Source organism: Corvus kubaryi, unplaced genomic scaffold (genome assembly GCF_017639235.1).
Source record: "Corvus kubaryi isolate FWS band 111438036 unplaced genomic scaffold, C.kubaryi_AGA036_p1.0 37397, whole genome shotgun sequence".
Lineage (NCBI taxonomy): Eukaryota > Metazoa > Chordata > Aves > Passeriformes > Corvidae > Corvus > Corvus kubaryi.
Window position 1 is genome coordinate 9,573,015 of NW_024581136.1, and position 22,248 is coordinate 9,595,262.

Here is a 22,248-nt window from a genome sequence, read left to right on the forward strand (position 1 = left end):
TGTAATTGAGTTATTGCTAGTTGGGGTGTTTCCTTGGCAGAAACAGTCAGTTAGAAAGGGATATAATTTTTTTTTAGCAGAAAGAAAATAAGGTTGGTTGTGTCCATTGAATTGAACTGGTTATCCCCTCCAACAGGGGATGGCTTAATAGATTATTCATGTGGTGTTACAAATATAGATGGAGGTGGTTTAATAGGAGCTTGAGGGATGGGCCAGACCAGTGTCCCCAACCATTTGACAGCTGAATCTTCAGGATCAGCTCCAGTTAGAAAACTGGAAACCTTGGCTTTCTCCAGAACATAAAAACACATGTTATGTTTGCATAAATTAATGGCAAATGCAGTCTACTGAATTGGCAATCTCAGTCTCAGTTGGCAGTCGCTATCTCAGACTGAAGCTGGGATTCCTAAATACAGAACTACTATATTTCTTTCCAAAGTTTCCCAGGGAGAAATGCATTTTGTAACAGCTGGAAGTCCTATGTTTACACAAAATATCTGGTCTCCTGCATGGCACTGCTCTTAAATAGCAATGCCAGTGCACTACTGCACTGAATTCAGTGCTTCTGAGCTGCTTTGGCATTACAGTGTGTCATGAGTCAGCTATTCACATGGATTCTGTCCCTCTAACAGATTCTGCTGGAGATGTCAGATCCACGATGCAGCTGTACAACAACAATTCTTAGGCCTATCTGGCAAATGCAGTGCTTCTCAAAATTCCTGTGCTGCAGAGCCACTGGAGCTCTGCTGTGAGTGCCTGCAGGATATCTGGGTGTACAACAGCAAAACTATTGAAACACAGTCACTTACAAGTTGACACAACTGCTCACTTTCAGAAATCCTGGAGAAGTCTTCAAAATCTCCTCACTGAGAGTCCTGTTCTAGTGAAAGAGACTGTGTCATGTGCAAACATGGATATCTGTTATCTCTAAAGACAAATGTAGATTTTCAGGCATCTCTCCTAGCCATCCAGGCGAGGGGAGATGCCACATTTTGCGTAATGCAAACCTGGGTAATCTGGGATGTGCTGGAGAATGCATACAGAGTCACCCAGCAGCATGAACAGAGCAGTGCAGGAAGCACAAGGCACTGGCTCTGAGGGTGGGGACTAACTATCTCCGTGTAATGCAGAACCCGACTGGCTCTGCCACCCAGTTACTAAACCTGTTGGCAGCACCCTGCTCCTGGCTCTAGCCCTGGTGCTGATGTGCCACTGCTCCCCAGCTCCAAACAGCTGCTGTGTTTGTGTCTCTGCTCCACCCTGCTGTGTCCTTCTAGGACTATAAACAGCTTGTTGTGCTCTCACCACTATTGGTGCTGTCACTAGCAATACCAGAATTGAGCTGGAACTAATTAGGTTTAAGTGGATTGTCTGGTGCTGTGTACTGTCACACTATTGTACCCTGAATGTTCACTTCCAGCTGTGCACTACTGGGACACCCAAGCTGTGCTTGTATGGAGCCAGTTATCCCAATGATGTTCTTTTTTCTCAGCAGTATCATACTGAGCCCATGTGTCCTTAATCCGGTGCTCAGGGATCTGCACTATGAATCTGAGGTTTTCCATGCACAGCTGGTGTGTGTGCCCAGTGTTGAGTCAGTCTCCACGATGAATCCCGAGTGTCTGGCAGTTGCCATGTTCTCCATGCCTGCAGTGAGCATGATCAGTGCTCATTCACCTGGGGTTCCCAAATGGAAGTCAAAGAAATAGACGTGTGAAGTACTTGAGTAGTAAATGCAATTAAAACAATAGCTCAATTATGCTAAATTAGGCAGGAATGCATGTATGTTTGTTACATTTATGTAAGGGAGGAGAAGAGTATGAGACAGAGAAAGATACTCATGAGGATGTATGAGATACTGTAAGAGGATGAGAAAAAAGCAATGTGTATATAGAAATAGAGAACAGCTAATGTGTGTATTTATGTGAAAGAAAAAAAGAAAGTAATATGTAAATGAGAGTAGTTGTGAAGAAAGAGACAAAGAAGGCTCTATTTAAGTAGAGGAGTGAAGAAGAATACATGAGGTAAAGAGAATTATATGCAGAGGTTCTTTCTTTGTTAAAATAGCATATTTAAATTACTGGCAACCACAATGACTGGCAGCAGCACATAATATCTCTTTGACCCTGCAGCATCTTTTTTTAAATTCAAAGCCATGAAAAGTATTTTTGATGTTGTTTTCAATAGTCAGTTTAATCTACCTGAACCAAATTATTAACAAGCAGTTCTTGATTTCTCAAACAAGATCAGATCTTGGTCCAATAATTAACAGCTGACATTGTGCAAGTGCCAGTTCTTCCAGAGTGGAATAGTTCAAATAATCCGAAAGCATGCAAATAATTCATTTGAACTCTGGATGTGCAATGCTTCCTTGTGTTGAACCAGCTGTCCAATTTGCTGAGAAAAGTTGGAGAGCTCTAATGAGAAGAAATGCTTTGAAGTTTTCTTCTGTATTTCCATTTCTTGGTATAGTTGAGGTGCTAGATAGTCCTGGATTTAAGAGTAATCACTCTGATTTAGGAAATCTAACCTGTATACCTGTATATCCTTGTGTATGTCTTTGGGTTTACTTTACACTGCTGCGGAACATTTGCTTGAATGAAAGTTCACTCTTCTGCTACACAGCTAAAACTTAGCAAAGGATATTCAGAGCATGAGATAAACTCTCTCTCCATGACCATTCGTAGTACCAGAAAGATCTTAGTAGTGTGAGAGAGCTCTGGACACAGCAGCTTGCCTCAGAGAGGTCTGATAGTATGCTTCCCTTCAGAAAAATCTGCTTGAAGACATTTTTGAGGCGTACATTTACTGTGGAATAGGAAGAAAAAACCACAGCTTTATGCCCTCTGCCAATTTGATGCTCTTCTCTGCACAGCTTGGGAATAGTCATTACCTTTGCACAAAACCTAAAGTGTGAAGCTTAAGTCTTGCAGTGCAAAAGATTGTGATAGACTTTGACAGGCTACTGCTTTGGGGAGGATTTGCCACAAGCCTGACTTCAGCATGTGTTCCCCTACTGCTTGTGGCTGAAGGAATGGGAGAACTGCAGTCAGTCAGCTGGTGAACCCCAGTTTACTGCTGCATCTTGGCAGCTCTCTGCCTCCTTTGAGATGCCACAGTTCTGAAGGGAATCTGATACAGGAATTTTATATACTTTGAATTTGAAAAATGTAACTTTTAAAATGGAAATAAAATCTGAAAGTTACAATCCTTTTGCTAATGGAATGATAGTGAATGTTGCTACTGGTTTCAGAGAGAACAGGAACAAACCTCTGATGAAACAGGTTCTGGTTGGTAAGAATGAGATTCAGTTATTAGCTTCCTTGTGAATCTTAGCCAGTCTTTCAAGTCTAATCCTATTATCTGTTGTTATAGCAACAGGTTGTTCATAATAGTGAACCTGGTGTTGAGGTTGCCAGAAATATGATCATTCACAGCCCGGCTTTGTTTTCACCAAAGAAAAAGGTGCCTGAATTTGTTTGACTTTTGCATTTAAATTCTGCTGTGCAGATGACCTGGCAGTTAGGGGCAATTTTTCTTTTAAACATAAGTAACAAAGACTTGCTGGACTCTAGAGGGATATGCCCTTGAATGCTGGCTTTGTGTGATTGTAAAAGCAGCTAAGAACCTTTCTTGCCAACTGAGCAGGTCTGGCAGCTTTTTCTGTCCAATAATCCAGGCCCCCTCTTAGACCCTTCACTCACAAGTCAAACCATTTTGTTACAGTCACTTCTCTGAGTGATGTGAGTCTCAAGAGAAAAAGGATGTTAACAGATGAGGAAACAAATTTTACAATACATTACAATTTATTAAAAATTATTCTACAGAGATGAGATGAACTCTGTATACCAGCCTATTTTGTAGATGGTGTTACCTTCTATGAGATAACGAGAAGCCCTTTGGAGTCTTACAGATGGCTAAACTTTGCTTTATTTTCCACCATCTCCTAGTCTGGTGCACTCAAGAACCCAGATTATTTGACTATGAAATGTTTTATATGCCAAATGCATCATTGAACTCTAAAAACCTGTTCATGCATTAGAAAAATTGTCAAGGTGCAAATCTATATTCATCAGACCCCTCTTCAAAAGAAGCATGTCTGCACCAGCACAACAAAATGAAACACAGCAAAAGTTATTTCCTTAACAACATAAAACTAACCTGTCAGACATGCTCTTACTGGTGACATCAACACGAGGACTTCTGCCAGCCTTGAAAGTATTGTTTGCCATAGTGGACATGCATTTGCTTGGAGGTTTTTGTAGCAGAAGCTGAGTGAGTCCTGAATAAGCTTCAAGAATTTCTAAACCCTAATTACTGTAAGTTGTTCATGTGGCTAAATAAACCTGCATCATGTACGTGCCTGTTCCTCCCTTCTTCATGTGCATTGTGGATACCTCTTTTATGGATCTAATATTCGCCTTTTTTATGGAAGATAATAGTTTTGAGAATTCTTCTAAAGAATTTCATTTTGACTTATCTGACAAGTGAGAAGTTTCTGCTTCAACAAGGAGTTATTCATGTATTCATTTTTTTTATGAATGCAGCATTCATTGCTATAATCCTTCCAGCTGAAAGCATAGGGTGAGAAAAAACTCCTCAACCTAACAGAACATTCTGTACTGAAGTTAAGCATTGAAAGGTTCCAGCTCAGCGAACTTTGGCACAAGTCAAGTTTGGAGCTCTTTGGAGCTCAAGTCTGTTTCCTTGCCTGGCTTTACTTCTCAGTGATGTGGCCCAGGTAACCTGGTCCAGACATTTCCAAATGATGGGAAATGATTTGCTTTGACAATAGAATCCTTCATGGACATCCAGATGCATCAGTTAACATCTGATGTTTATTCTTTCCCAGCTTACTCCTTGTAGAACTCCTGAGCAGCTGTATTCAGAAATGTCACACTCATCAAGACACGAACCAGCAAACCTGAACCAACATCTCTGTTCATGTGGCAAATCATGCCCTTGAAGGGTCAGAACAGCTCAGTGGTATCCTTCTGTCTGTCTCTCTGTCTGTCTCAGGCAAGTCCCTTGTGAGAAGCCGCAAGACCCAGCACACAGCATAATGGATATCTTAAAGAGCATGGTCTATTTTTCCAAGATGAGCTATTTTCCTTGTTTGCCTCTCTTCTGTTTTTCAAGATGAGGAATACTGATGCATGCTTGGTTTTGGGGAGAGTCTTGGAATCTATGGATTCAAATCACTTTTTGAGTTGAAACTACTCTGGAAAAAAAGGCCTTAAAACATATGCTGGCATAGGGGGACTCAAGGTATTTATTTTCATATATTGGTGCATGGTTTCCTAGGCAAAAATACAGAGAAATACAGAGTTTGCTCTAGTTCTCTGGTTATGCTGTTGTATCAGGCTTGGGAAATCATTGAACATTTCAGTGGAGAAGAACACTGCCAGCAGAAGATGTTCCCAAATGACTGCCAATCACATTCAGAGCACCCACCCTCTCCCTTCTTATTTCCATTAGCTACAGCCTTCCTGACTTCTCAGACATTGGGTGTAAGACATAAAAACTGAAAATTAAAGGAGTGATTCATGGGCAGAAGCAAGATGCACGTGGCAGCAATCCTGTTCTTCCCCACCCTGATATTCATGCCAATCCCAATTTGAAAATACTATTCCAGTTATTCCAGGTCTAGCCATATACTGGAGGAGGTCTGAAGGTGTGTTCTTTTAACAGTTCTTCCCTTAGGCATCTCTGTCGCCTTGGGAGATCCTTTGCCTTGCTGACAGGCTGTGAAGTCTGGGTCTAAGCATCTGGCTTTTGCTAGTAAGCAATTGCTGTGAAGAGTAAGTTCACATTGACCTATGTACTATTCTGTGTGCTGGTGCTGACACTATTTCTTTAACCTTTTTGGTAAGGTTACAACTAGAGAGAGTTGAATGGAGACCCTGTACCTGTTTATAGGAGCATGTGAATATTAATTGCACATGACTGCCACACCAACTGCCTCCTAGCAACCTTGCCTGTCTGCTGCCCTCCATGGGCTTCCTTTTATCTGCTGCAGAGTTGCCTTATTCTCTTGGTCTGCTCAGAGATTATAGAAGCCTTTGAAAATGTTGTGTGTGCATCTCAGAGGTGGTATAACCAGGTCCTGTGTAGTGCAGGCCACTTCCCTGTGTCGTTTACCTTACTTTTTCCTTACAGTTGCCAATTTCTTCCCCTTAGAAACCTCTTGGAGATTGCTTAGGATGACAGAGTCTGTCTTTTGGAGAATGCCACAGAGCAGGTGTGCTGAGGCAGCATGTGGAACCACTGGGCAGGGCCTGCATTTCACATAACAAGCAAAGACACCAGCACAGAACCAGGAATTATGCATTAGTCATCCTTACAATTACATTGCCTTTTCTTCTCACCTTATAAATGGATCTTGCAATATCTGTGGCTGCAGATATCTGATCCTCAGAAGCAGATTGCACAGTTGCTGCAGATATACTTGGAAGAAGGAATTGAGGAACCTTAACTCTTATGTTAGCAAATTCTCCTGGTCACCTGATGTGGTTGCAGCCATGGAATCTCCCATCTCCTCTATAAAGTCACTGTATACATTTCATTTCACATTTACTAAGTCCCTGATAGCAGTACTGAGAGGAAATTTGGCCACAGTACCAAAACCTGCAGCTCTTAAAATGTAATGCTGACAGACATCTCTTTGATGTTTGGGCAAGTCACCTTGCCTCACTGTAACAATTTCCCCAGCTTTAAAAATGGAATAATAATACTTATTCATCCAACTAAAATGAGTAGCTTCCTTTGGCCCTCTGAACATGTAAAGCATTCTGCAAGTGTTCATTAGATGTTCTTACTAACAGTTATTATTATTATTATTATTGTTATTATTATTATGATGTTAGGCCAATGGCACATTAGTAAGCTCCAAAATCCCCATACTGGAGCTGTCATGGAAGATGGTTACAGCTACAAAAGCTGTGTCTGTGCCAAGTTGTGCACAGCAGCTCCAGCTGGTGCAGGCACACAGCGTCTCTTGCAGCACCACGCAGAGACACTGGCCAAGTCTCTAAAGTGTAGGGGCATTAGTGCAGATCACTGCTAGGGCAGGGAGCAGCTCTTCTAATGCAGCAGCTCTGCACTGATCACTCACCATCCCCTGGTGCAGATGTACTTAAGCTCTTCAGCTGTCTGACCCTGGGACCTTAAAAAACTGACCGTCAGATCTGCATTCCTGACTTGGAATAAAGGTTTGAACCTCTATATTTTGTTATCATTTCTGCTCATGCACACACAAAACAATGTCTCATGCCAAGTTTCACAACTACATAAAAATAGTGGTCAGGCTACAGCAACCTGGATTTTGTGAAGGTGGATGAAAAGTTCTGTTGAAGATGCAAATTTTTGGTCATCATATTTAAGACTTGTAAAGCAGCCAAATACAAGTTCTATGGCTTGTTTTTCACAGTACCGTACCTAACAGTACCTATGGGATAGTAGTGAATGACAGGAAGGTATAGTATTCCAGGCATTTCTTTAGGAGAAAGAGTAATGATTTTCCCCTTCTCTTTGCTGTACAGGATATATTTGGCTACAAAACTCAAGGCTGCCGAAAGGCCTTTTGCATTGCTGGATACATCTTGTCCTGTGGGGCTCTGAGGCTGCTGTTTTACTGGAAGCCAGAGTGGCATGTGTGGGTAAACTGCATCCGATGCAGCCTGGAAGAAGCGGATATTGTTCTGCTTAGAACAACAGTAGGTGCCTACTTTAATCTTTAAATTAGTCCCTAGTATGTAGCTATTTGGAAGGTGAGTTAACTGTAAGGTATCCAGTTAGCTAAAATCTCTTACACTGCTGGTTTCCTGCAATAATATCTTATGTGTACCATTGTAGATATAACGAACTTCCAAGTATTCCACAAATTACGTGTATGATGAAGATGGGAATGGAGGGTAGCAGCTGATAAGACAAGATGAAAGACATTGGGGTGATAAAACCTGTAATATCTGTGGTTTCAAGACTATCATTTGTTCCCAGTCCTTCCTCCTCCCTTCTACCATCCCTGTGCTTTCTACATTGTAGCCTTGTGCACAGATTCTAAAGCATCTGTTTGTTTGGCAGGATCCAGCAGATTCTTTTTCCCTCGCTGGGCTCTTCTGGCGAAGATGTCCCTCTCTGCCCAAATTTATCTAATGGGCCAAATTAAAGATTTGTCTAGCTCTGTCCCCAGCAGTGTCCAAGTGTGTCATGGGGGATCAGTACACAGAAGAGGGCAAGCTTACACTGCTTGTTTTCTTGGCTCTATGTTTCCATTTTCTATCACCCCTTCCCCATGTCCAATAAGCTTGCAATCCTGCAGTTAATGCTTTCAGAGCTGGTACATTTTGCTAGTAGTTTCCTAATACAGGTCTCCGTCTGTTGAGGACTGAACTGAAGCACTGCAACATATGCAAATGCTGGTTTTATTTCATGGAAGCTACTGCAACAGTAAAAGAAGCAAACTGAAACTTGGTTCTGAATCCCAGCTGAGCCTGAATACTCTAGGAGCTGGCAGGGTTGGTTTACTTGGTTTATTTGACTTGTTATGCTTCAAACAATGAACAATGAACAATGGCATTTTCAACATTTGAAATTGCAAAATGGATCACTGTGTTTGAACTGCCTTCTTAAATGAGCAGAGAAGCATGCAGTTAAAATCCCAGGTTTTGAAAATCATAGATCTGCCTGTAGAATACTTTATAATGAAACAGTCTGCATTCTAATAGTCTTGGGGTTATGTTTTTTCTTTTTTAAAAACATCATATTAGGGTTAATATCCCTGTTTAATCTTCAATTCAGTTTGAATTTTTAATTACCTATTCTTGTGTGTAATTTTAAAAAGATGTGCCATGCCAAGCACTTTTCAAATAAATTAGTTTTAAAATGATCCTTTGTGTAATTAAACAGGAATTGAATCATATTGTACGTTCTTGTTATCAAAAAGCTTTCTCACAGTATGCTCTGGGTGTTTGAAAATTTCAGATTTCCTTCATGATTCTTTGTGTTAAAATGACAGTTTTGTTTTGTTTTGCTACATTCTGATTATATCAGTTCTCAAATGTGATGGCTACTGCTAATGAGGATACAAGTAATCTCATCAGCTTGATCCTTGGAATTATCTTTTGCTTCAATAAAACCTTAATTCTTAAGTCATCATCATCTCTGCAATTGCAATAAAAGAGCCGATTAACTCACTTTTGTTATTGAATTTTGATTCACTTTAGTTCGAATAATGAACACCTGTGTTATTCACTGTTTCCCATCTCAATCTGCATCGCAATGTCTACTCATTCTGAAATCTAAATTAAAGATAAATATCAGAAAATAGATGTTATTCTACTCAAAAGACCAGTTTAAGAAGAAAAGTGGGCAAATAAATAAGATATATAAATATTATTAAAGTTCTTTTTCTTAATGCTTAAATTATTCCAAAGGACTCATATTTGGTACAGAAATCATTTTTACTGTTCCCTTTTCCAACTGAAGTTTCATAACTGCAAAACTGCTCACACACAGAATGTAACTCAGTCTCATAGTTGGCTTTAATGCATATAGTTCCGTGTTTGGGACTGAAACTTAATCATGAGGGCACTTACTACGGTAGTTGCTCTAATCTCTCAGACTGTACTACCAACACTTGTTACCAGGCAGTTCTAATGTTCAATTTACTTTACAAAAAAATAGGAAGGCCATGAACTCAGTTTGTGGTAAAAGCTTGTGTAAGGTGCCATAAGGAAGGCACGGTGCTGGCACACTTCTTCCAATGACGTGTTAACTCAGGAGTGACTGTGTAAAGGTACTGGCACTAAACATCCATTTTGCAGCAGAGCGCTGTGCTCCTTTTGATCTTCCCTTTACGGTACGGTCACTGCATCTCAGATTGTCCTGTGCTGTTTGCCTGTTCTGGATCTTGACCTGGGTGCACATTCCATCCTTATCAGCCAAACACCAGACCTGTATCACTGAAGTATTTGCACTACTCCCATTTTTACAGGATTAGACCTGTTCTAATGATTTTCTCTCAGTCACAAGTGTTGGGAGGCTTCTGTTGGTTAATCCTTAAAAAAAGCCAGAGCAGTGCTCTAGAAAGGCTACTGTAATCACTGACTCCAAGGTGAAAGTGAGTTTAGTCTGGGTTTGGGGCAAATTGTGACACTTCTCTTCTATACTCACTTAGGATGATTTTCGGATTTACTCTCGGAAGACTGTGACATGGATCTCTGTATCTGCATTTATCAAAAGTAGATCAGATTATCCAGCCACTGAGGAAGACTCAATCTTCAGCAAAGCCATAATGAAGCCAAGTTTGCAAGTAAGTAAAGTATTCCCTGCAGCATCTGGGAGATGATGGCAAATCTCAGCCATGCTTCATGGAGTGAAAGTGAGCTGTGAAACATATCCAGCTAAGAATCTTGCAGCTTGAGGAACACAGTGAGCTGTGGAAAAGGAAGAGAACTGTATTCAACTGTACTTGCCTCTGTAAAAATCCTCTCATATTCTGAGAGGGGTTATGAAAAGAGAATTCTCACTATTTCTGAGAGAAAACCTATGTTTTAAGTAGAAGAGCTTTAGGAGACTGGGGTTGGCAGTGAAGAATCAGGCATAGTAATCAGGGAATTTAGGGGTGACTATGTGTCTGAAAGGAGACTGTAGAGAACCGAACGCAGCTGCCCCAGTAACATGAAAACAGGGATGAATGCAGCTCATGGAGAATAGAATAGAAAAGTGCCTGAGCTACATCAGTATTTCCAGAAATGTTTCATCAACACATTTTGCTTTCTTGCCTTTGTATGCACCAATTTATGCTTCAAAGTGCATTTGCTAGAGTCAGGTTAACAGGAATCACTGTCAACTGTTCTTGCAAAAATGTATCCTGGTCTCTGCCAGTTCCATAGATTTGAGATCCTAGTGAGACCCTGGGGAAAAGGTAGACGATTGATCCAAGCAGACCTCAATGTCCCTCATGAGCTGAGTAAATGTAGTTATCCAGTGTCTAGAACAAGTACCAGACAGTTCAGTTATATGCCTTGCTTAGCATTGTTAAGTTTATGTGAGCAATAGGAATGCAAAATGTATCAATTTGCTAATATCTGGCTCTTGATTATAGATACTAGAGCACTGCACTGAGGAATCCAGAAAAGAGCTACTTTCCCTTTTGGGAAATAAATTTCTAACTCACTAGCATTTCTTTTTATATCTACAACAACTTTTAGTGAATATTTTCATTATAAACCTAACTTTAGCTGAGCAAAGCTGTTGCTAATACTGCTGTGGACATATATTAATGTACATAGGAAAGTTTAGTGCCAACTAGTTTAATCAGCTGTCACATTATGAAGAAAGTGGAGACTGGTCTGTGACATTCTTTAGAGGATCAAATTAGTAACATAAAAAAGCCAAATATGGCCTCAAATAAGAGGCCCTTTGAACACCACTTTTATATCAATCAGCACATCTAGCTAGAAATGACCAGATTTCAAAGCAGCAAAGAGTAAACAGTTAAATCCTTCCCTAGCAATTCAAAAGCTTCTACTTATAAAACAATTATAAAGCGTTTTTGCCATTTAAGCTACCTAAGTCCACAGAGTTTTGTGTGGTGCCCAAGAGCTGTCCAAGGACTTCTGATGGGGAGCTGGGTCCCTCGCTTCCCACTCCAGTTTTTAGCATTGCAGATGTTGCAGCTCCTATTGCATGAAATCCTAACTCCAGACCTCTTGTTAAGTTAATGACTGTGGTTATAGCTCCACTTTGAGTCAGTGGATGAGTTGAGTCTAGATTTCATTGGCCTATAATAATGCTTATTGTGCTCGGTAGGGAGAGTTCCCTGGAGCTGATTTCTTTGTCACTCGTGTACAGGTGCATAGCCCTGCCTTCTGCCAGCTGATAGGAAGTGCCATTATCTCTAATAGGCTTCGTTATTGTTGTGCAGGACAGGACAGACTCCTCTTGCAAGTTATAAATGACAGCGTGTGTTCCTAATGGATAACTGCTCTGCAAGGGCTTAGCATTAGCAGTGACTCAGTATCCTGGGATGGCCTTTCTTGTCTGTTGGCACATCTGTTCAGCTGAAGGACTCAGCACCATGCTTGGAAATGGCCCAAAGCCCTCTGCTTTCCCCAAAGCCAGACAGAAGACAAGAGAGCTGTTGGCTGAAGACAGGCTTTTCCAGCTGCCTGTGTAGTCACCATGGCATCAGTGATCTCTTACCTTCATTCTGTGAAATCAGAGTGAATATTATTCTTTTCTTCACAAAGAACATTGCTTTGTACTTGCTTGACCTAAAGATCCGTAGTTTACTGGAACCTGCACTGAGGTGGGGATCCCAATCTATAATTCAACTAGGGAGTCACTGTATGCAATCCTGTCTTCTCTCTCTCATTGCCCCCATATAATTTCCTTTCTTTATACTTGACCCCAGTGAGGATGCCTAGCTGAGCTCTGTGAGAAAGCCTGGGAGTATTTTTGTTTGCTGTGTTGCATGTATTGTTGTCCCGGCTTTGTTTTGCAGGTGAAAACTATCCAAGTGCAAAAAATCCGCTATGTCTGGAATATCTATGCAAAACAGTTCCAGAAAGCTGGGTGAGTTCACTGTGCTGGTTGCACAAGTCTCTGAGGAAGTCAAGCTTCTTTGTGAATAATGTCCTAAGGAAAACATCCCTTTCTATTTTAGAGTCCTAGAAGACCACCACACTTGCTCAGCTATGCATGATAAATTTGGTTCTGGTCTCACCTGCAATGAACAGAATGTCAGGTACACATTTTAAAACTTGAGTACTCAACATACAGATCTCAAAGAGATGTAAATTCACTGTTGTTGGTGCACTTCTCAGGAGTTTCTTCTGTATTTATTAATATGCACATAATTTTAGATGAAACAGCTGTGCATGGAAATATTGAATGAAAAGGGCTAGACAATGTTGTGTATTCCTTGTCAAAGTTTTTGAAATGTCTCAGTATTCGTCACTGTTATTGTTCTCAATCAGGAAATAACTATGTCCTGTAACTAACTTAAGCAGTTCTTATTTGGAGTAAGAGGAAGTCTCTGTGAAGGAGTGCACGTAAGTTCTGTGTTTGCTTCTTCACTGGGGCTCCAAATCGACTAGTTCTGGTCATTGAACTTATTCTCATAAACTACTGTATCATTCAGCAAGTTACAGAATATGTATTCATGAAACTGCTAAATAGAGAAATAATTTTCAGTTGATTGAATACTGAGAATCCAGCTCCTGACCTTAGCTCATGTCAAATCTTACATTCCAATCACCCTTAACTTTGCAAAATTATTTGGGTTTGGATCATTTAGTTTTAGATGCAGAATTCCTTTGTTTATGGTGTTTCAAAGTAATTTTTGCATGATGGAAACATTTGCCTAAAAGGTTGTGTTACACCTCTTGTCTGCGTACGTAAATGTAACTGGAACAGTCATCTTTTCTGACATAAGCACTGTAGGGACATTTAATTTTTTGTTCTTGAAGGAAAGTCCTCCCAGCCTTTAAACTGGGATCAATAGAAGCTCTCATGACTAGTGAAATCTGCAGTTTCTTGAGTGAGTGGCATTTGTCACTATTTTATCTGTGAGTGATGTATCTTTATCCCGTACAGGAGAGTTATATGTGGGCCAAACACTATTGATGTTCCAGTGATCCCTGTTTGGAAACTACTCATCAAAGAGGTTAAGCATTTCTGTTGCTTTTATTCTGAGCTGCTTGGGGAGGCCAAGTGTGCATATAATTGATTCTATATCTGATTTAACTTCCCACTACTCACTCTTCAAGCACACTTCTTCAAATCCTGTTGAAATCTGTTCCATGAAATCATCATAAATTCATTCATTCTCCATTATTCCCTATCCTCCATCCCCATGCCTGTGTGTCTGCTTGGTATTTCTATGTATCTGTGTCCTGGGAGCTAATTCCATTTGCCTTCTGAGGGCCATTGAAGGTTTCCAAGCTGCACTGGAAATCAAACCTTCCAGACAAGGGCTGTCTCTTAATCAGCAGAGATTAAGTGAACAGCAGTACCTGGTACACACCTGCAGCTGCAGAGAGATCCAATGAGCTCATGGCTCTGGGCACAGCACCACACACAGCACCAATATCTTTTTTCAGAGAGGAACAGCCTATATGTGGCCTGAACAGGGTGTTTGTGGAGGTGTTCCTATGGTATGTGAGCTCCATGCTCACAGCACAATCTGCTCTTCTCTCACCTTTGTTACATTTCTTGTAAGAAGTGAACAAAACAAGGATTGGGCTGAGTCATTCACATCCCGAATAACATCCTATTGGTCCAGATTTTTTGGCCCTTCTGTCAGGTGAAGATGGTCCAATCTGATTGGACTAAAGTAACGGCTAAAAAATTTACAAAGGGGATCAGGAGTCACAATACTTAATGTCTCTTATTCCAGACCTTTTCTGCAGTGTCTAGATATTTTGGGCCCATTTAAGTGTGGCCAGCTCTTTACTATTGCTGTCTCTCCTAACAGGTCCTAAACCCATTTTACGTGTTCCAGCTGTTCAGTGTGTGTCTGTGGTTTGCTGAAGATTACATGGAGTATGCTGCTGCCATCATAATCATGTCTCTCCTCTCAATATTTTTGACTGTATACGATCTTAGACAGGTGAGACACCTCACCTTTTTCCACAAGGAAGATGTACTTCTAATGTCTGGGAAAGGCCAGCATGTTACAACATGCACACGGTGCTGTGAGACTTACTCAGAGGTTTAGTCTTGTGACGTTGTGTAGTAGCAGGTGCAATGGCCTGGCCTCCTAGTCATCAATATCTCTGTGTGGTACCTTACCCACATCCTCCCTTCCCCATTCCAGTGCTTCACTTTGTAATATTTTGTTACGCTCTCCGTAATTAGGGTAGGGAATTTCTTTCTCTCTGTGGTTTTATAGTTTCTGGTCTAGCTGGAACCCAGTTTCTTTAGGCTCTCATAACCACAAATAACAAAAGGAAATAATTCTTAGTGGAAAAATTGCATCATGTAAGTAAGATGTAACACTTCTGTGTGTTCTTTTTTAATTTATAGCAATCCATTAAACTGCACAGACTGGTTGAGGCTCATAACAACACCATGGTCACTGTCTGCAGAAATAAGGAAGGTGACTCCTCTATGCTTCTTTTTTCAATGTGTTTTGTTTCTATAGCAATTTATATCAAACCCAAGCATGTATAGTAACAAATTTATTCTAAAGCAGTTTTCCTCTTCTGTTTCTCAGCTCAGTTAACTCACTTCTGCACATAGAGTTATTTTGACTTAGGAATATGTTGTGGCACATCAAACATATTAATAATTGAGTGCAGCCTTAGCAGAAAATTGTCAGGAAAACTAAGCAATTTTTCTTAAAGTGGTGCTGACATAGCCAACAACATATCCACTGAATGGCTGTGAGTCCACCTAATTGCTCCATGCAAAGTCTGTTCATTGTCAAGGTATCTAGAGCACAATCCAAAGAGATTAAGTCAATTTAAGAAATGTAGATCCAGGGTTCTTTGATTAGGTCAGTGCATTGGAACAGTAACCACTGGTTGGGCTCCTGGGTAAATAAGGAGGAATTCTACAGCTGAAACTGATGCCTAGGCTTTTCTTAAATATTATAGGTTGCAAACTTAGGTCCTTTGTTTATCAGCCATTATAAAGAATTCTATTCAGGAAGTAGTTCCTTGTATTCTTTTCCCCTTGCTACAGAGAAATATCCGAAGCACAAAGTTTGCATTACTTGTCACTTTCAGGTTTCCAAGAGCTGGAATCACACCATCTTGTTCCTGGAGATATGATGATTTTGAAAGAGGGCAAAACCCTTTTGCCTTGTGATGCCATTCTGGTCAGTGGGCAGTGCACTGTAAATGAAAGCATGCTGACAGGTACAGCTCATCCCTCCCAGGTTTGCCATCTGAACACCCATCATTGCCCCATGGCTTCAGCCAGTGACAGAGGACAGATGGTGTTATCATGTACATCCCTTGCTGTGAGACAGTCCATAACTGGCTGAGAAGGGGATTCTTCTGGGTGTTTGCTATAATAGTGACTGAATTGTTGTTAATTGTCTAAATAGACAATATGGACTTTAGGAAGTCTCCTTTTCTACCTTCCTGGCATGCAGCGTTTAGGAAGAGGTGATTTCATTAGAAGGGAAAGAGTGGACAGTGAAGAGGAGGGAGCAGGACAGGAGAAGAAGCAATAGGTATGAAGCAAAGTTGTTCCTACACAGGGCCCACAGTCTACTCTGGATGTTGTGGTTTCTGTCACTGACTGAATGTGTCATTGCTGCAACATCTCCAACCTGTGGAGTGTCTGTCTAGCCCTCCAGACACTTGGCCCCACATTCCTGTGATAGCAGTGGAGGACACACCAGGTGGGAGAGGTCACTGGAAAGCAGGATTTTTGGTGCAGGAGGAGGTCTATTTCTTGTTTTTAAATTTGGTCTTGGTCTGAATCAAACTGAAACTGATAGTTCTGAAATTTCATATAAATGAGAAATTCCAGAAACACCTTTCATTTAGAAAACTTCAGATGCCACAATATTTCTTCCTCACCTTAGTATCTGCTTTGACATAAAAAGGGTATCTGTCACCTGCCAAGCATTGAGCTAAAGGCCCTGCTTTTTACTAGGGAGGGAAAATAGGGAATATCATATTCTTACCTGCTTGAGGGAATAGTTTAGTGACCTGCACATGAGGTTCAAATTAGGTAAACAACTTGTGGCCATCAATGGTAGTCATGCAACACCAGTTCAGGCCTCCTTTCAAGTCTCTATATCTACAGCCAGAGTTTGGACTGCTTTCAGTTCTTAGATTTGCATGAAGCTGCTGCACTGATGAAAAGGAAAACTCTTCTCTGGCAGTCTGTTTGCTAGGCTTTAAGCTCTATTCATTCTGAAGATGTCAAAATATAAAAGTAAAATTTCTGTAAATTGGTTTCTCTAGTAAACACCTTTAACTTATCACCTAGATGTCTAGGTACTTATTTGAAAGTCAGCAGGCTGTTATTAAGTGTACTGCAGTTTTTCTCATCTGAGCTAATCTTCCCTAGGAGAAAGTATTCCAGTAACAAAGACCCATCTACCTCAAACTGATAACTCCAAGCCCTGGAGAGTGTACTGTGCAGAGGATTACAAAAAACATGTCCTCTTCTGTGGAACAGAGGTCATCCAGACCAAGGCAGATGACAGAGGAGTAGTTAAAGCTGTGGTGCTGCGGACTGGTCAGTCAACACTTGAGTTCACTTTTCCTTCCATGATTTTTCTCACTGGAACAGTCTGACAATGTATCCAATCACATTAAGTTAAAGGTACTAATCTATATTCACAACACTCAGACAGAGAATCATCATCCTGGGCTGGACTAAGTTGTTATGCATTGTTTCTGTTTGCTTGGCATAACTTCTATAAAAACTGTCAGCATATAACTATGAAGAAGAATTTTGCTTTGCTTCTGAGACATTGAAAAATCCTCCCCCCTAAGACAAGAATACCTCTTTTCTATATTCTGCAGATAAGGCCACATACACTAAAATGAAACACCTGGGCCTTCTTTCATAACTTGCAGGAATTATGAATAATTTTGAAGCCCTCCATTCTTTGCAGAGAATTTTTTGAAATATTTTCCCCTTGAAATGATTTAAATTTGTCTTTCCAGGTTTCAACACAGCCAAGGGTGATCTGGTGAGGTCCATTCTCTACCCTAAACCCATGAACTTCAAGCTGTACAGAGATGCCCTCCGGTTCCTGATGTGCCTCATAGCATTTGCAGCCATTGGAATGATCTACACAGTGTGTGTATTTGCACTTAATGGGGTGAGTTACTAAATGCAGGAGAAATGGTCACATCTAAGAGATTTGAAACTGGAGTGACTTCATAAAAATTTATATATAAAAACATAGTCCTTGTCACTTTCCTTTTTACCTTAGTACATGAGTCCATTTTACAGTGCAGTTGAATTGGTAACAGTACACAAACTGTCATACATTCAATTCCAAGATGCCAAACCTACTGCTGCCCAATAATAATTTTTTCTGAGGTCTTGGAAAATCCTGTGCAAGCCCTGCATAGGTTATCTGCAGCTCAGCACCCTGTAAGAACCTTTTACAGGGTTTTTGTGGCACTTTTTTGTACATTCCTAGAAAAAGCACAAGTGAGTCATGAGTTAAGTGGGACAGAGGCAGATGTGTTATTGTGAAAGGCAGCTTTCCAAAAACTTCAGCTTAGATCAAAGAACCATCTCTCCCTGTCTGCTCTCTGAGAGTAACTGGTGTCAAATGCTTATGTTAAATGGTAGAAAGTAGGTATAGAACCATTTGTCCCTGGTATAGTCTTCTAACTTCCTGAAGAGAAAAGTTTAAGAGTTCAGAAAGCTGTCTTTTGTATTTGGATCCTCTACTGTAACAGTCACTGAAAATCTCCTAGAGTGTGGTTTAATCTATTTATTAATTCATCTAAGTCTTGGACTGGACAGCACCTGTGGCAATGATTCCCATAGTTTCATTATGTACTGTGCAAAAATGTTTTTAGAGTTGCTGTTTGAATCACTGAAGGCACTGTAGGTTTTGTTTTAGAGAAGTAGCAAACATCTGCTTTCTGTTTGATGCTTCCTGTACTAGTTTTGACTTAAGAGATCATTTGCCACTCCTTTCGCCACCTTTCTTCCGTGTTACAGAGCCCTGAGCAGTACAAGTGTAAACAGAGATCATTGAAAATGACTGGTATTACAAAGAACTCCCTGTTGTCTTCTGTCTTCTTCTCTCATATCTTTGTATAGTCATCTGGGTGGGGCAGGGTGGTGGATGGGAGATAACCTACACTTAGTTATCACTCAGCTTAATATCCTTGAGAATTTTGGGGAAATAATGTTGCAAAGGTAACTGTCCTGTATCAGGACAGTTGAATCTCCCACATCTCAATGTGGAACTAAGACTTACTGTATCAGGAAGCAGCAGAAGACAGCTATTCCCTAGGGGAGACAAGCCAGGAGGCGAGGATGACCAGAGCACGGGTAATTGAGCACAATCACAGAGTGTCTGAACATGGTGAGGAGAGCTGGGTGCAGGTAACAGCCCATCAACAGTCCCAGGCAAGGCAAAGTGGTAAATAATCCAGGGAGATCAGCCAGAAGCAGAAGGAGATGAGGACAAGAGACAAGGCTGTGACACACATCTTAAGGTGTCCATCCAAGTGACAGAAGTGGGTATACCCACAGCATGGCTCAGACAGGCACTGGAGGCCCAGGCCTGAGCTTAAATGGAGCTCCTGAACCCATGAGCAGAGCATGTGGATAGAGGTGAGGCTAGTGACGGTAATTAAGGGCTATTAGTACACCTAGGGCCCTGCCATATTGGTCTCTAAATCTCTGGAGGGTTCACCTGAAACCCTTTTAAAATAGTTCACTCATTCTTATGCATCAAGGTCAATGTGAGAAGAGTTATACACTGTAAACAGTAGTTCTGCAAATTTTAAAGCCTAATTGATTTAGAACTTCTTTAGAAACTTTCAAGAAATCATTTCATGCCATGATAATTATCTGCCAATGTAAAGTCCAATTCATGAGTTGCAAGGTTGATTCTGTAATTCAGTTTTTGAATAATTTTTCTCTTGGGGAATAATCTACAATCAGTGGGCTCAGAAGATTATTTTCCCTGAAGATATCAAAGAAAGTGTGTTTAAGAACATATTCTTGTGTCTGCTTTGCAGTTTTTTCCTTTTTTTCTTAATTTAACTTCCCCATTGTAATATGTAAAATACATGCTGGTGTTACCTCAATTGCTGAAGCCGTCAATCTTGTAAGATTGAATCACAGGATGTACTAAATGCTTTCTCTTCTCTTTCTGTGAGTGTTTATCTAAAGATGGATGGTAAGTACTTCCTTCTAACATAAAATAGATACAAAATGTTATCAAAATGGTGTGTTCTGTGGTCTGAGACAGTATCAATGAAGGGAGAACCAGAACATGATGGAAATTCAGCACATCAAATGCAACATGATTTATAGTCAAAGTCCCAAGCTCAGAAGTAGTAATAGTAGATCTCAGTGATGGTTTGCAAGTCCTTCTGAACTGAAAATTTGCTTTAGTTTGCAGTGTCTCAGTTCTAGGACTCCAATTTGAAAAGCATTCAATTCTTTAGCATTCATATCAACTGCCCAGAATAGTGGTGCCCACACTCAGCATCCTGGCAGTCGGTTTTACACTGACCACTAAGCTCCCATATTATAGATTGCTTTTACAAATGTAACTGTTATTTCCATGTCTCTTCCTGCAGGTAAAAGCAATTTTCTTTCACAACTCCTAGAACATAAGGTCAGAAGAAATCATTAGCTCATACAGTCTGCCCTCCTTTTCAGCACCATCCCATATGTCTCACCTGCCACCTTAACATGAAGTCCAGAGCTGTGCCTGTAGGCATTTGGATGAATGCCCATATAAATAGCAGATTCCTGTGTGCTGTGTCGTGGGAAAATGGGTTTGATTGAGGGTGCAGAGATCTAGCTGGCATGTTTGAATGCACGTGTTTTGGAGGAGGCTGTGAACTCTGCCTGGAGGTTTGTTTGCATGGAGAATGAATGAAGGCCTGGGGGCTGCTCTTTAGCAGTGATGAGGCTTTAAAGCCTCTGGTTAAATCAAGCCTATCAATTTCTTATGGATATGAATACATGATGGACCATGGGCAGAAAACAGTACAGCCTGGAGCACCTGCAGTGGAGGGGAGGCGGGATGAAGAGGGCTACACCCAGTGCAAGCACCACTCTTTGCCACTCTCTTCCTGATAACTGTCCTTGTTATTATGTCAGGAGGAGACAGGAGAAATAGTGAAGAAGGCTCTGGATGTTATCACTATTGCTGTCCCACCAGCTCTTCCAGCTGCCTTGACAACAGGAATCATTTATACGCAGCAGAGGTTGAAGAAAAAAGGCATCTCTTGCATCAGCCCACAGAGGATCAACATATGTGGACAGCTGAACCTTGTCTGCTTTGACAAAGTAATGGCTGTGTGGTGGTTATGCCCTCACTGGTAATGAGAGCCATGGTGGGGGTGGGAGGCTGGGGTTTGATTGAGCATTTCCATTGTATTTTAGAAACACAATGACCAATGCTGTGTACTTAAGTTCTTGTTGTCTGAACAGAATCTGTGGCAAATTCTTGTTTTTCTTGGAATCTAGGAATTGTCTTGTAGCCCTTTTGCTCTGCCCCATGCTGGCATTTTCTGGAGAGTAACCTCTTAAAATAAGTCTTGCTTTTTATTCCTCTCGGAGCTCTCATGTGGGAAGTTAATTTAAACGTACATTTTAACTTAGACTGGCACCTTAACAGAAGATGGCCTGGATCTCTGGGGCTTGCTGCCCTCTGAAAGAAACTGGTAAGGCTCCCTGACGCATCAATGGCATCTAAATTTGGTGGGGTAGTGACTGGATTCTTCTACTAGACATAGGACCAAATCTGAAAGACAGTTAATGTTAAACACTTAAACAGTTTGAAGTTCCCCATGTTTAGATTTTTAATTTTATTTCCATATCCTCTGGAAAATGAATTGTTTGCCTTATCCCAAGGGTCTTGCTCCACGTGAAAAGGTGCAGCCACTGTCACCAGCATTTGGCACAGCATGTCCAGGCAGACAGTCTGCAGTAGGCAGGCTGGGTTAGATCTCAAAGCTGCAGTGTAACCCAAATCCTTTATGACAGGAAATCACTGTTATCCACAAGATTGATGCTCTGTTCTTTCAATGGCCTTGATTTTGCCCATTTACATTTCCAGAAATGTGCATGCACAGAGTTGCTCAAACTTATATCAGTATTAGAACTCAAGAGTCTTTGCACAAGCCTCAAAGAAGATATTTTATAATAATCTGTTCCTCTCTCCATCCCATTGGACTCCCTAACTAGGCATAACACACTTGTTTTGAGCATGTGTATCCCAGCCTTAATAGGTGCATGAAAAGCAGTTCATGGGGGAGGACAAGTCCCCAGAACATGTGTGTGGTCTCGCCTCAGGATGGGACTTTAACTGCCTCCAATTTAGGATTTTTTTTCTTTTTGTCTTATGTTGTTTGGTGTTCTCTGACAGTAACTTTTGTGTTCTCTTTTGATTTAGCTTTCAGGACATTCACAGTTTCCCTGCAGACCACAGCCTGCCTTGGGGCCCAGTGTTCAAAGCACTGGCAGTTTGTCATTCATTAATTGTTTGGGAGGGCAAGATCCAAGGAGACCCACTGGATGTGAAAATGTTCGAGGCCACTAACTGGGTAAAGCTGTGCT

The 22,248-nt window shown here is 40.9% G+C and overlaps 1 protein-coding gene across 1 annotated transcript in view; it reads left to right on the forward strand.

Annotated features, from left to right (window-relative positions):
- The window catches only part of LOC121671191 (probable cation-transporting ATPase 13A4), a 45,527-nt gene that overhangs the window by 3,696 nt on the left and 19,583 nt on the right, over positions 1-22,248 (forward strand). Inside the window, exons 2-14 of the mRNA XM_042042453.1 lie at positions 7,542-7,715; positions 10,178-10,312; positions 12,509-12,579; positions 12,671-12,751; positions 13,603-13,672; positions 14,483-14,617; positions 15,034-15,106; positions 15,738-15,869; positions 17,038-17,208; positions 17,643-17,800; positions 20,788-20,976; positions 21,292-21,353; positions 22,085-22,235. Of these exons, the coding sequence (XP_041898387.1) occupies positions 7,542-7,715; positions 10,178-10,312; positions 12,509-12,579; positions 12,671-12,751; positions 13,603-13,672; positions 14,483-14,617; positions 15,034-15,106; positions 15,738-15,869; positions 17,038-17,208; positions 17,643-17,800; positions 20,788-20,976; positions 21,292-21,353; positions 22,085-22,235 (1,602 nt within the window). The remainder of the gene's footprint in view (positions 1-7,541; positions 7,716-10,177; positions 10,313-12,508; positions 12,580-12,670; positions 12,752-13,602; positions 13,673-14,482; positions 14,618-15,033; positions 15,107-15,737; positions 15,870-17,037; positions 17,209-17,642; positions 17,801-20,787; positions 20,977-21,291; positions 21,354-22,084; positions 22,236-22,248) is intronic.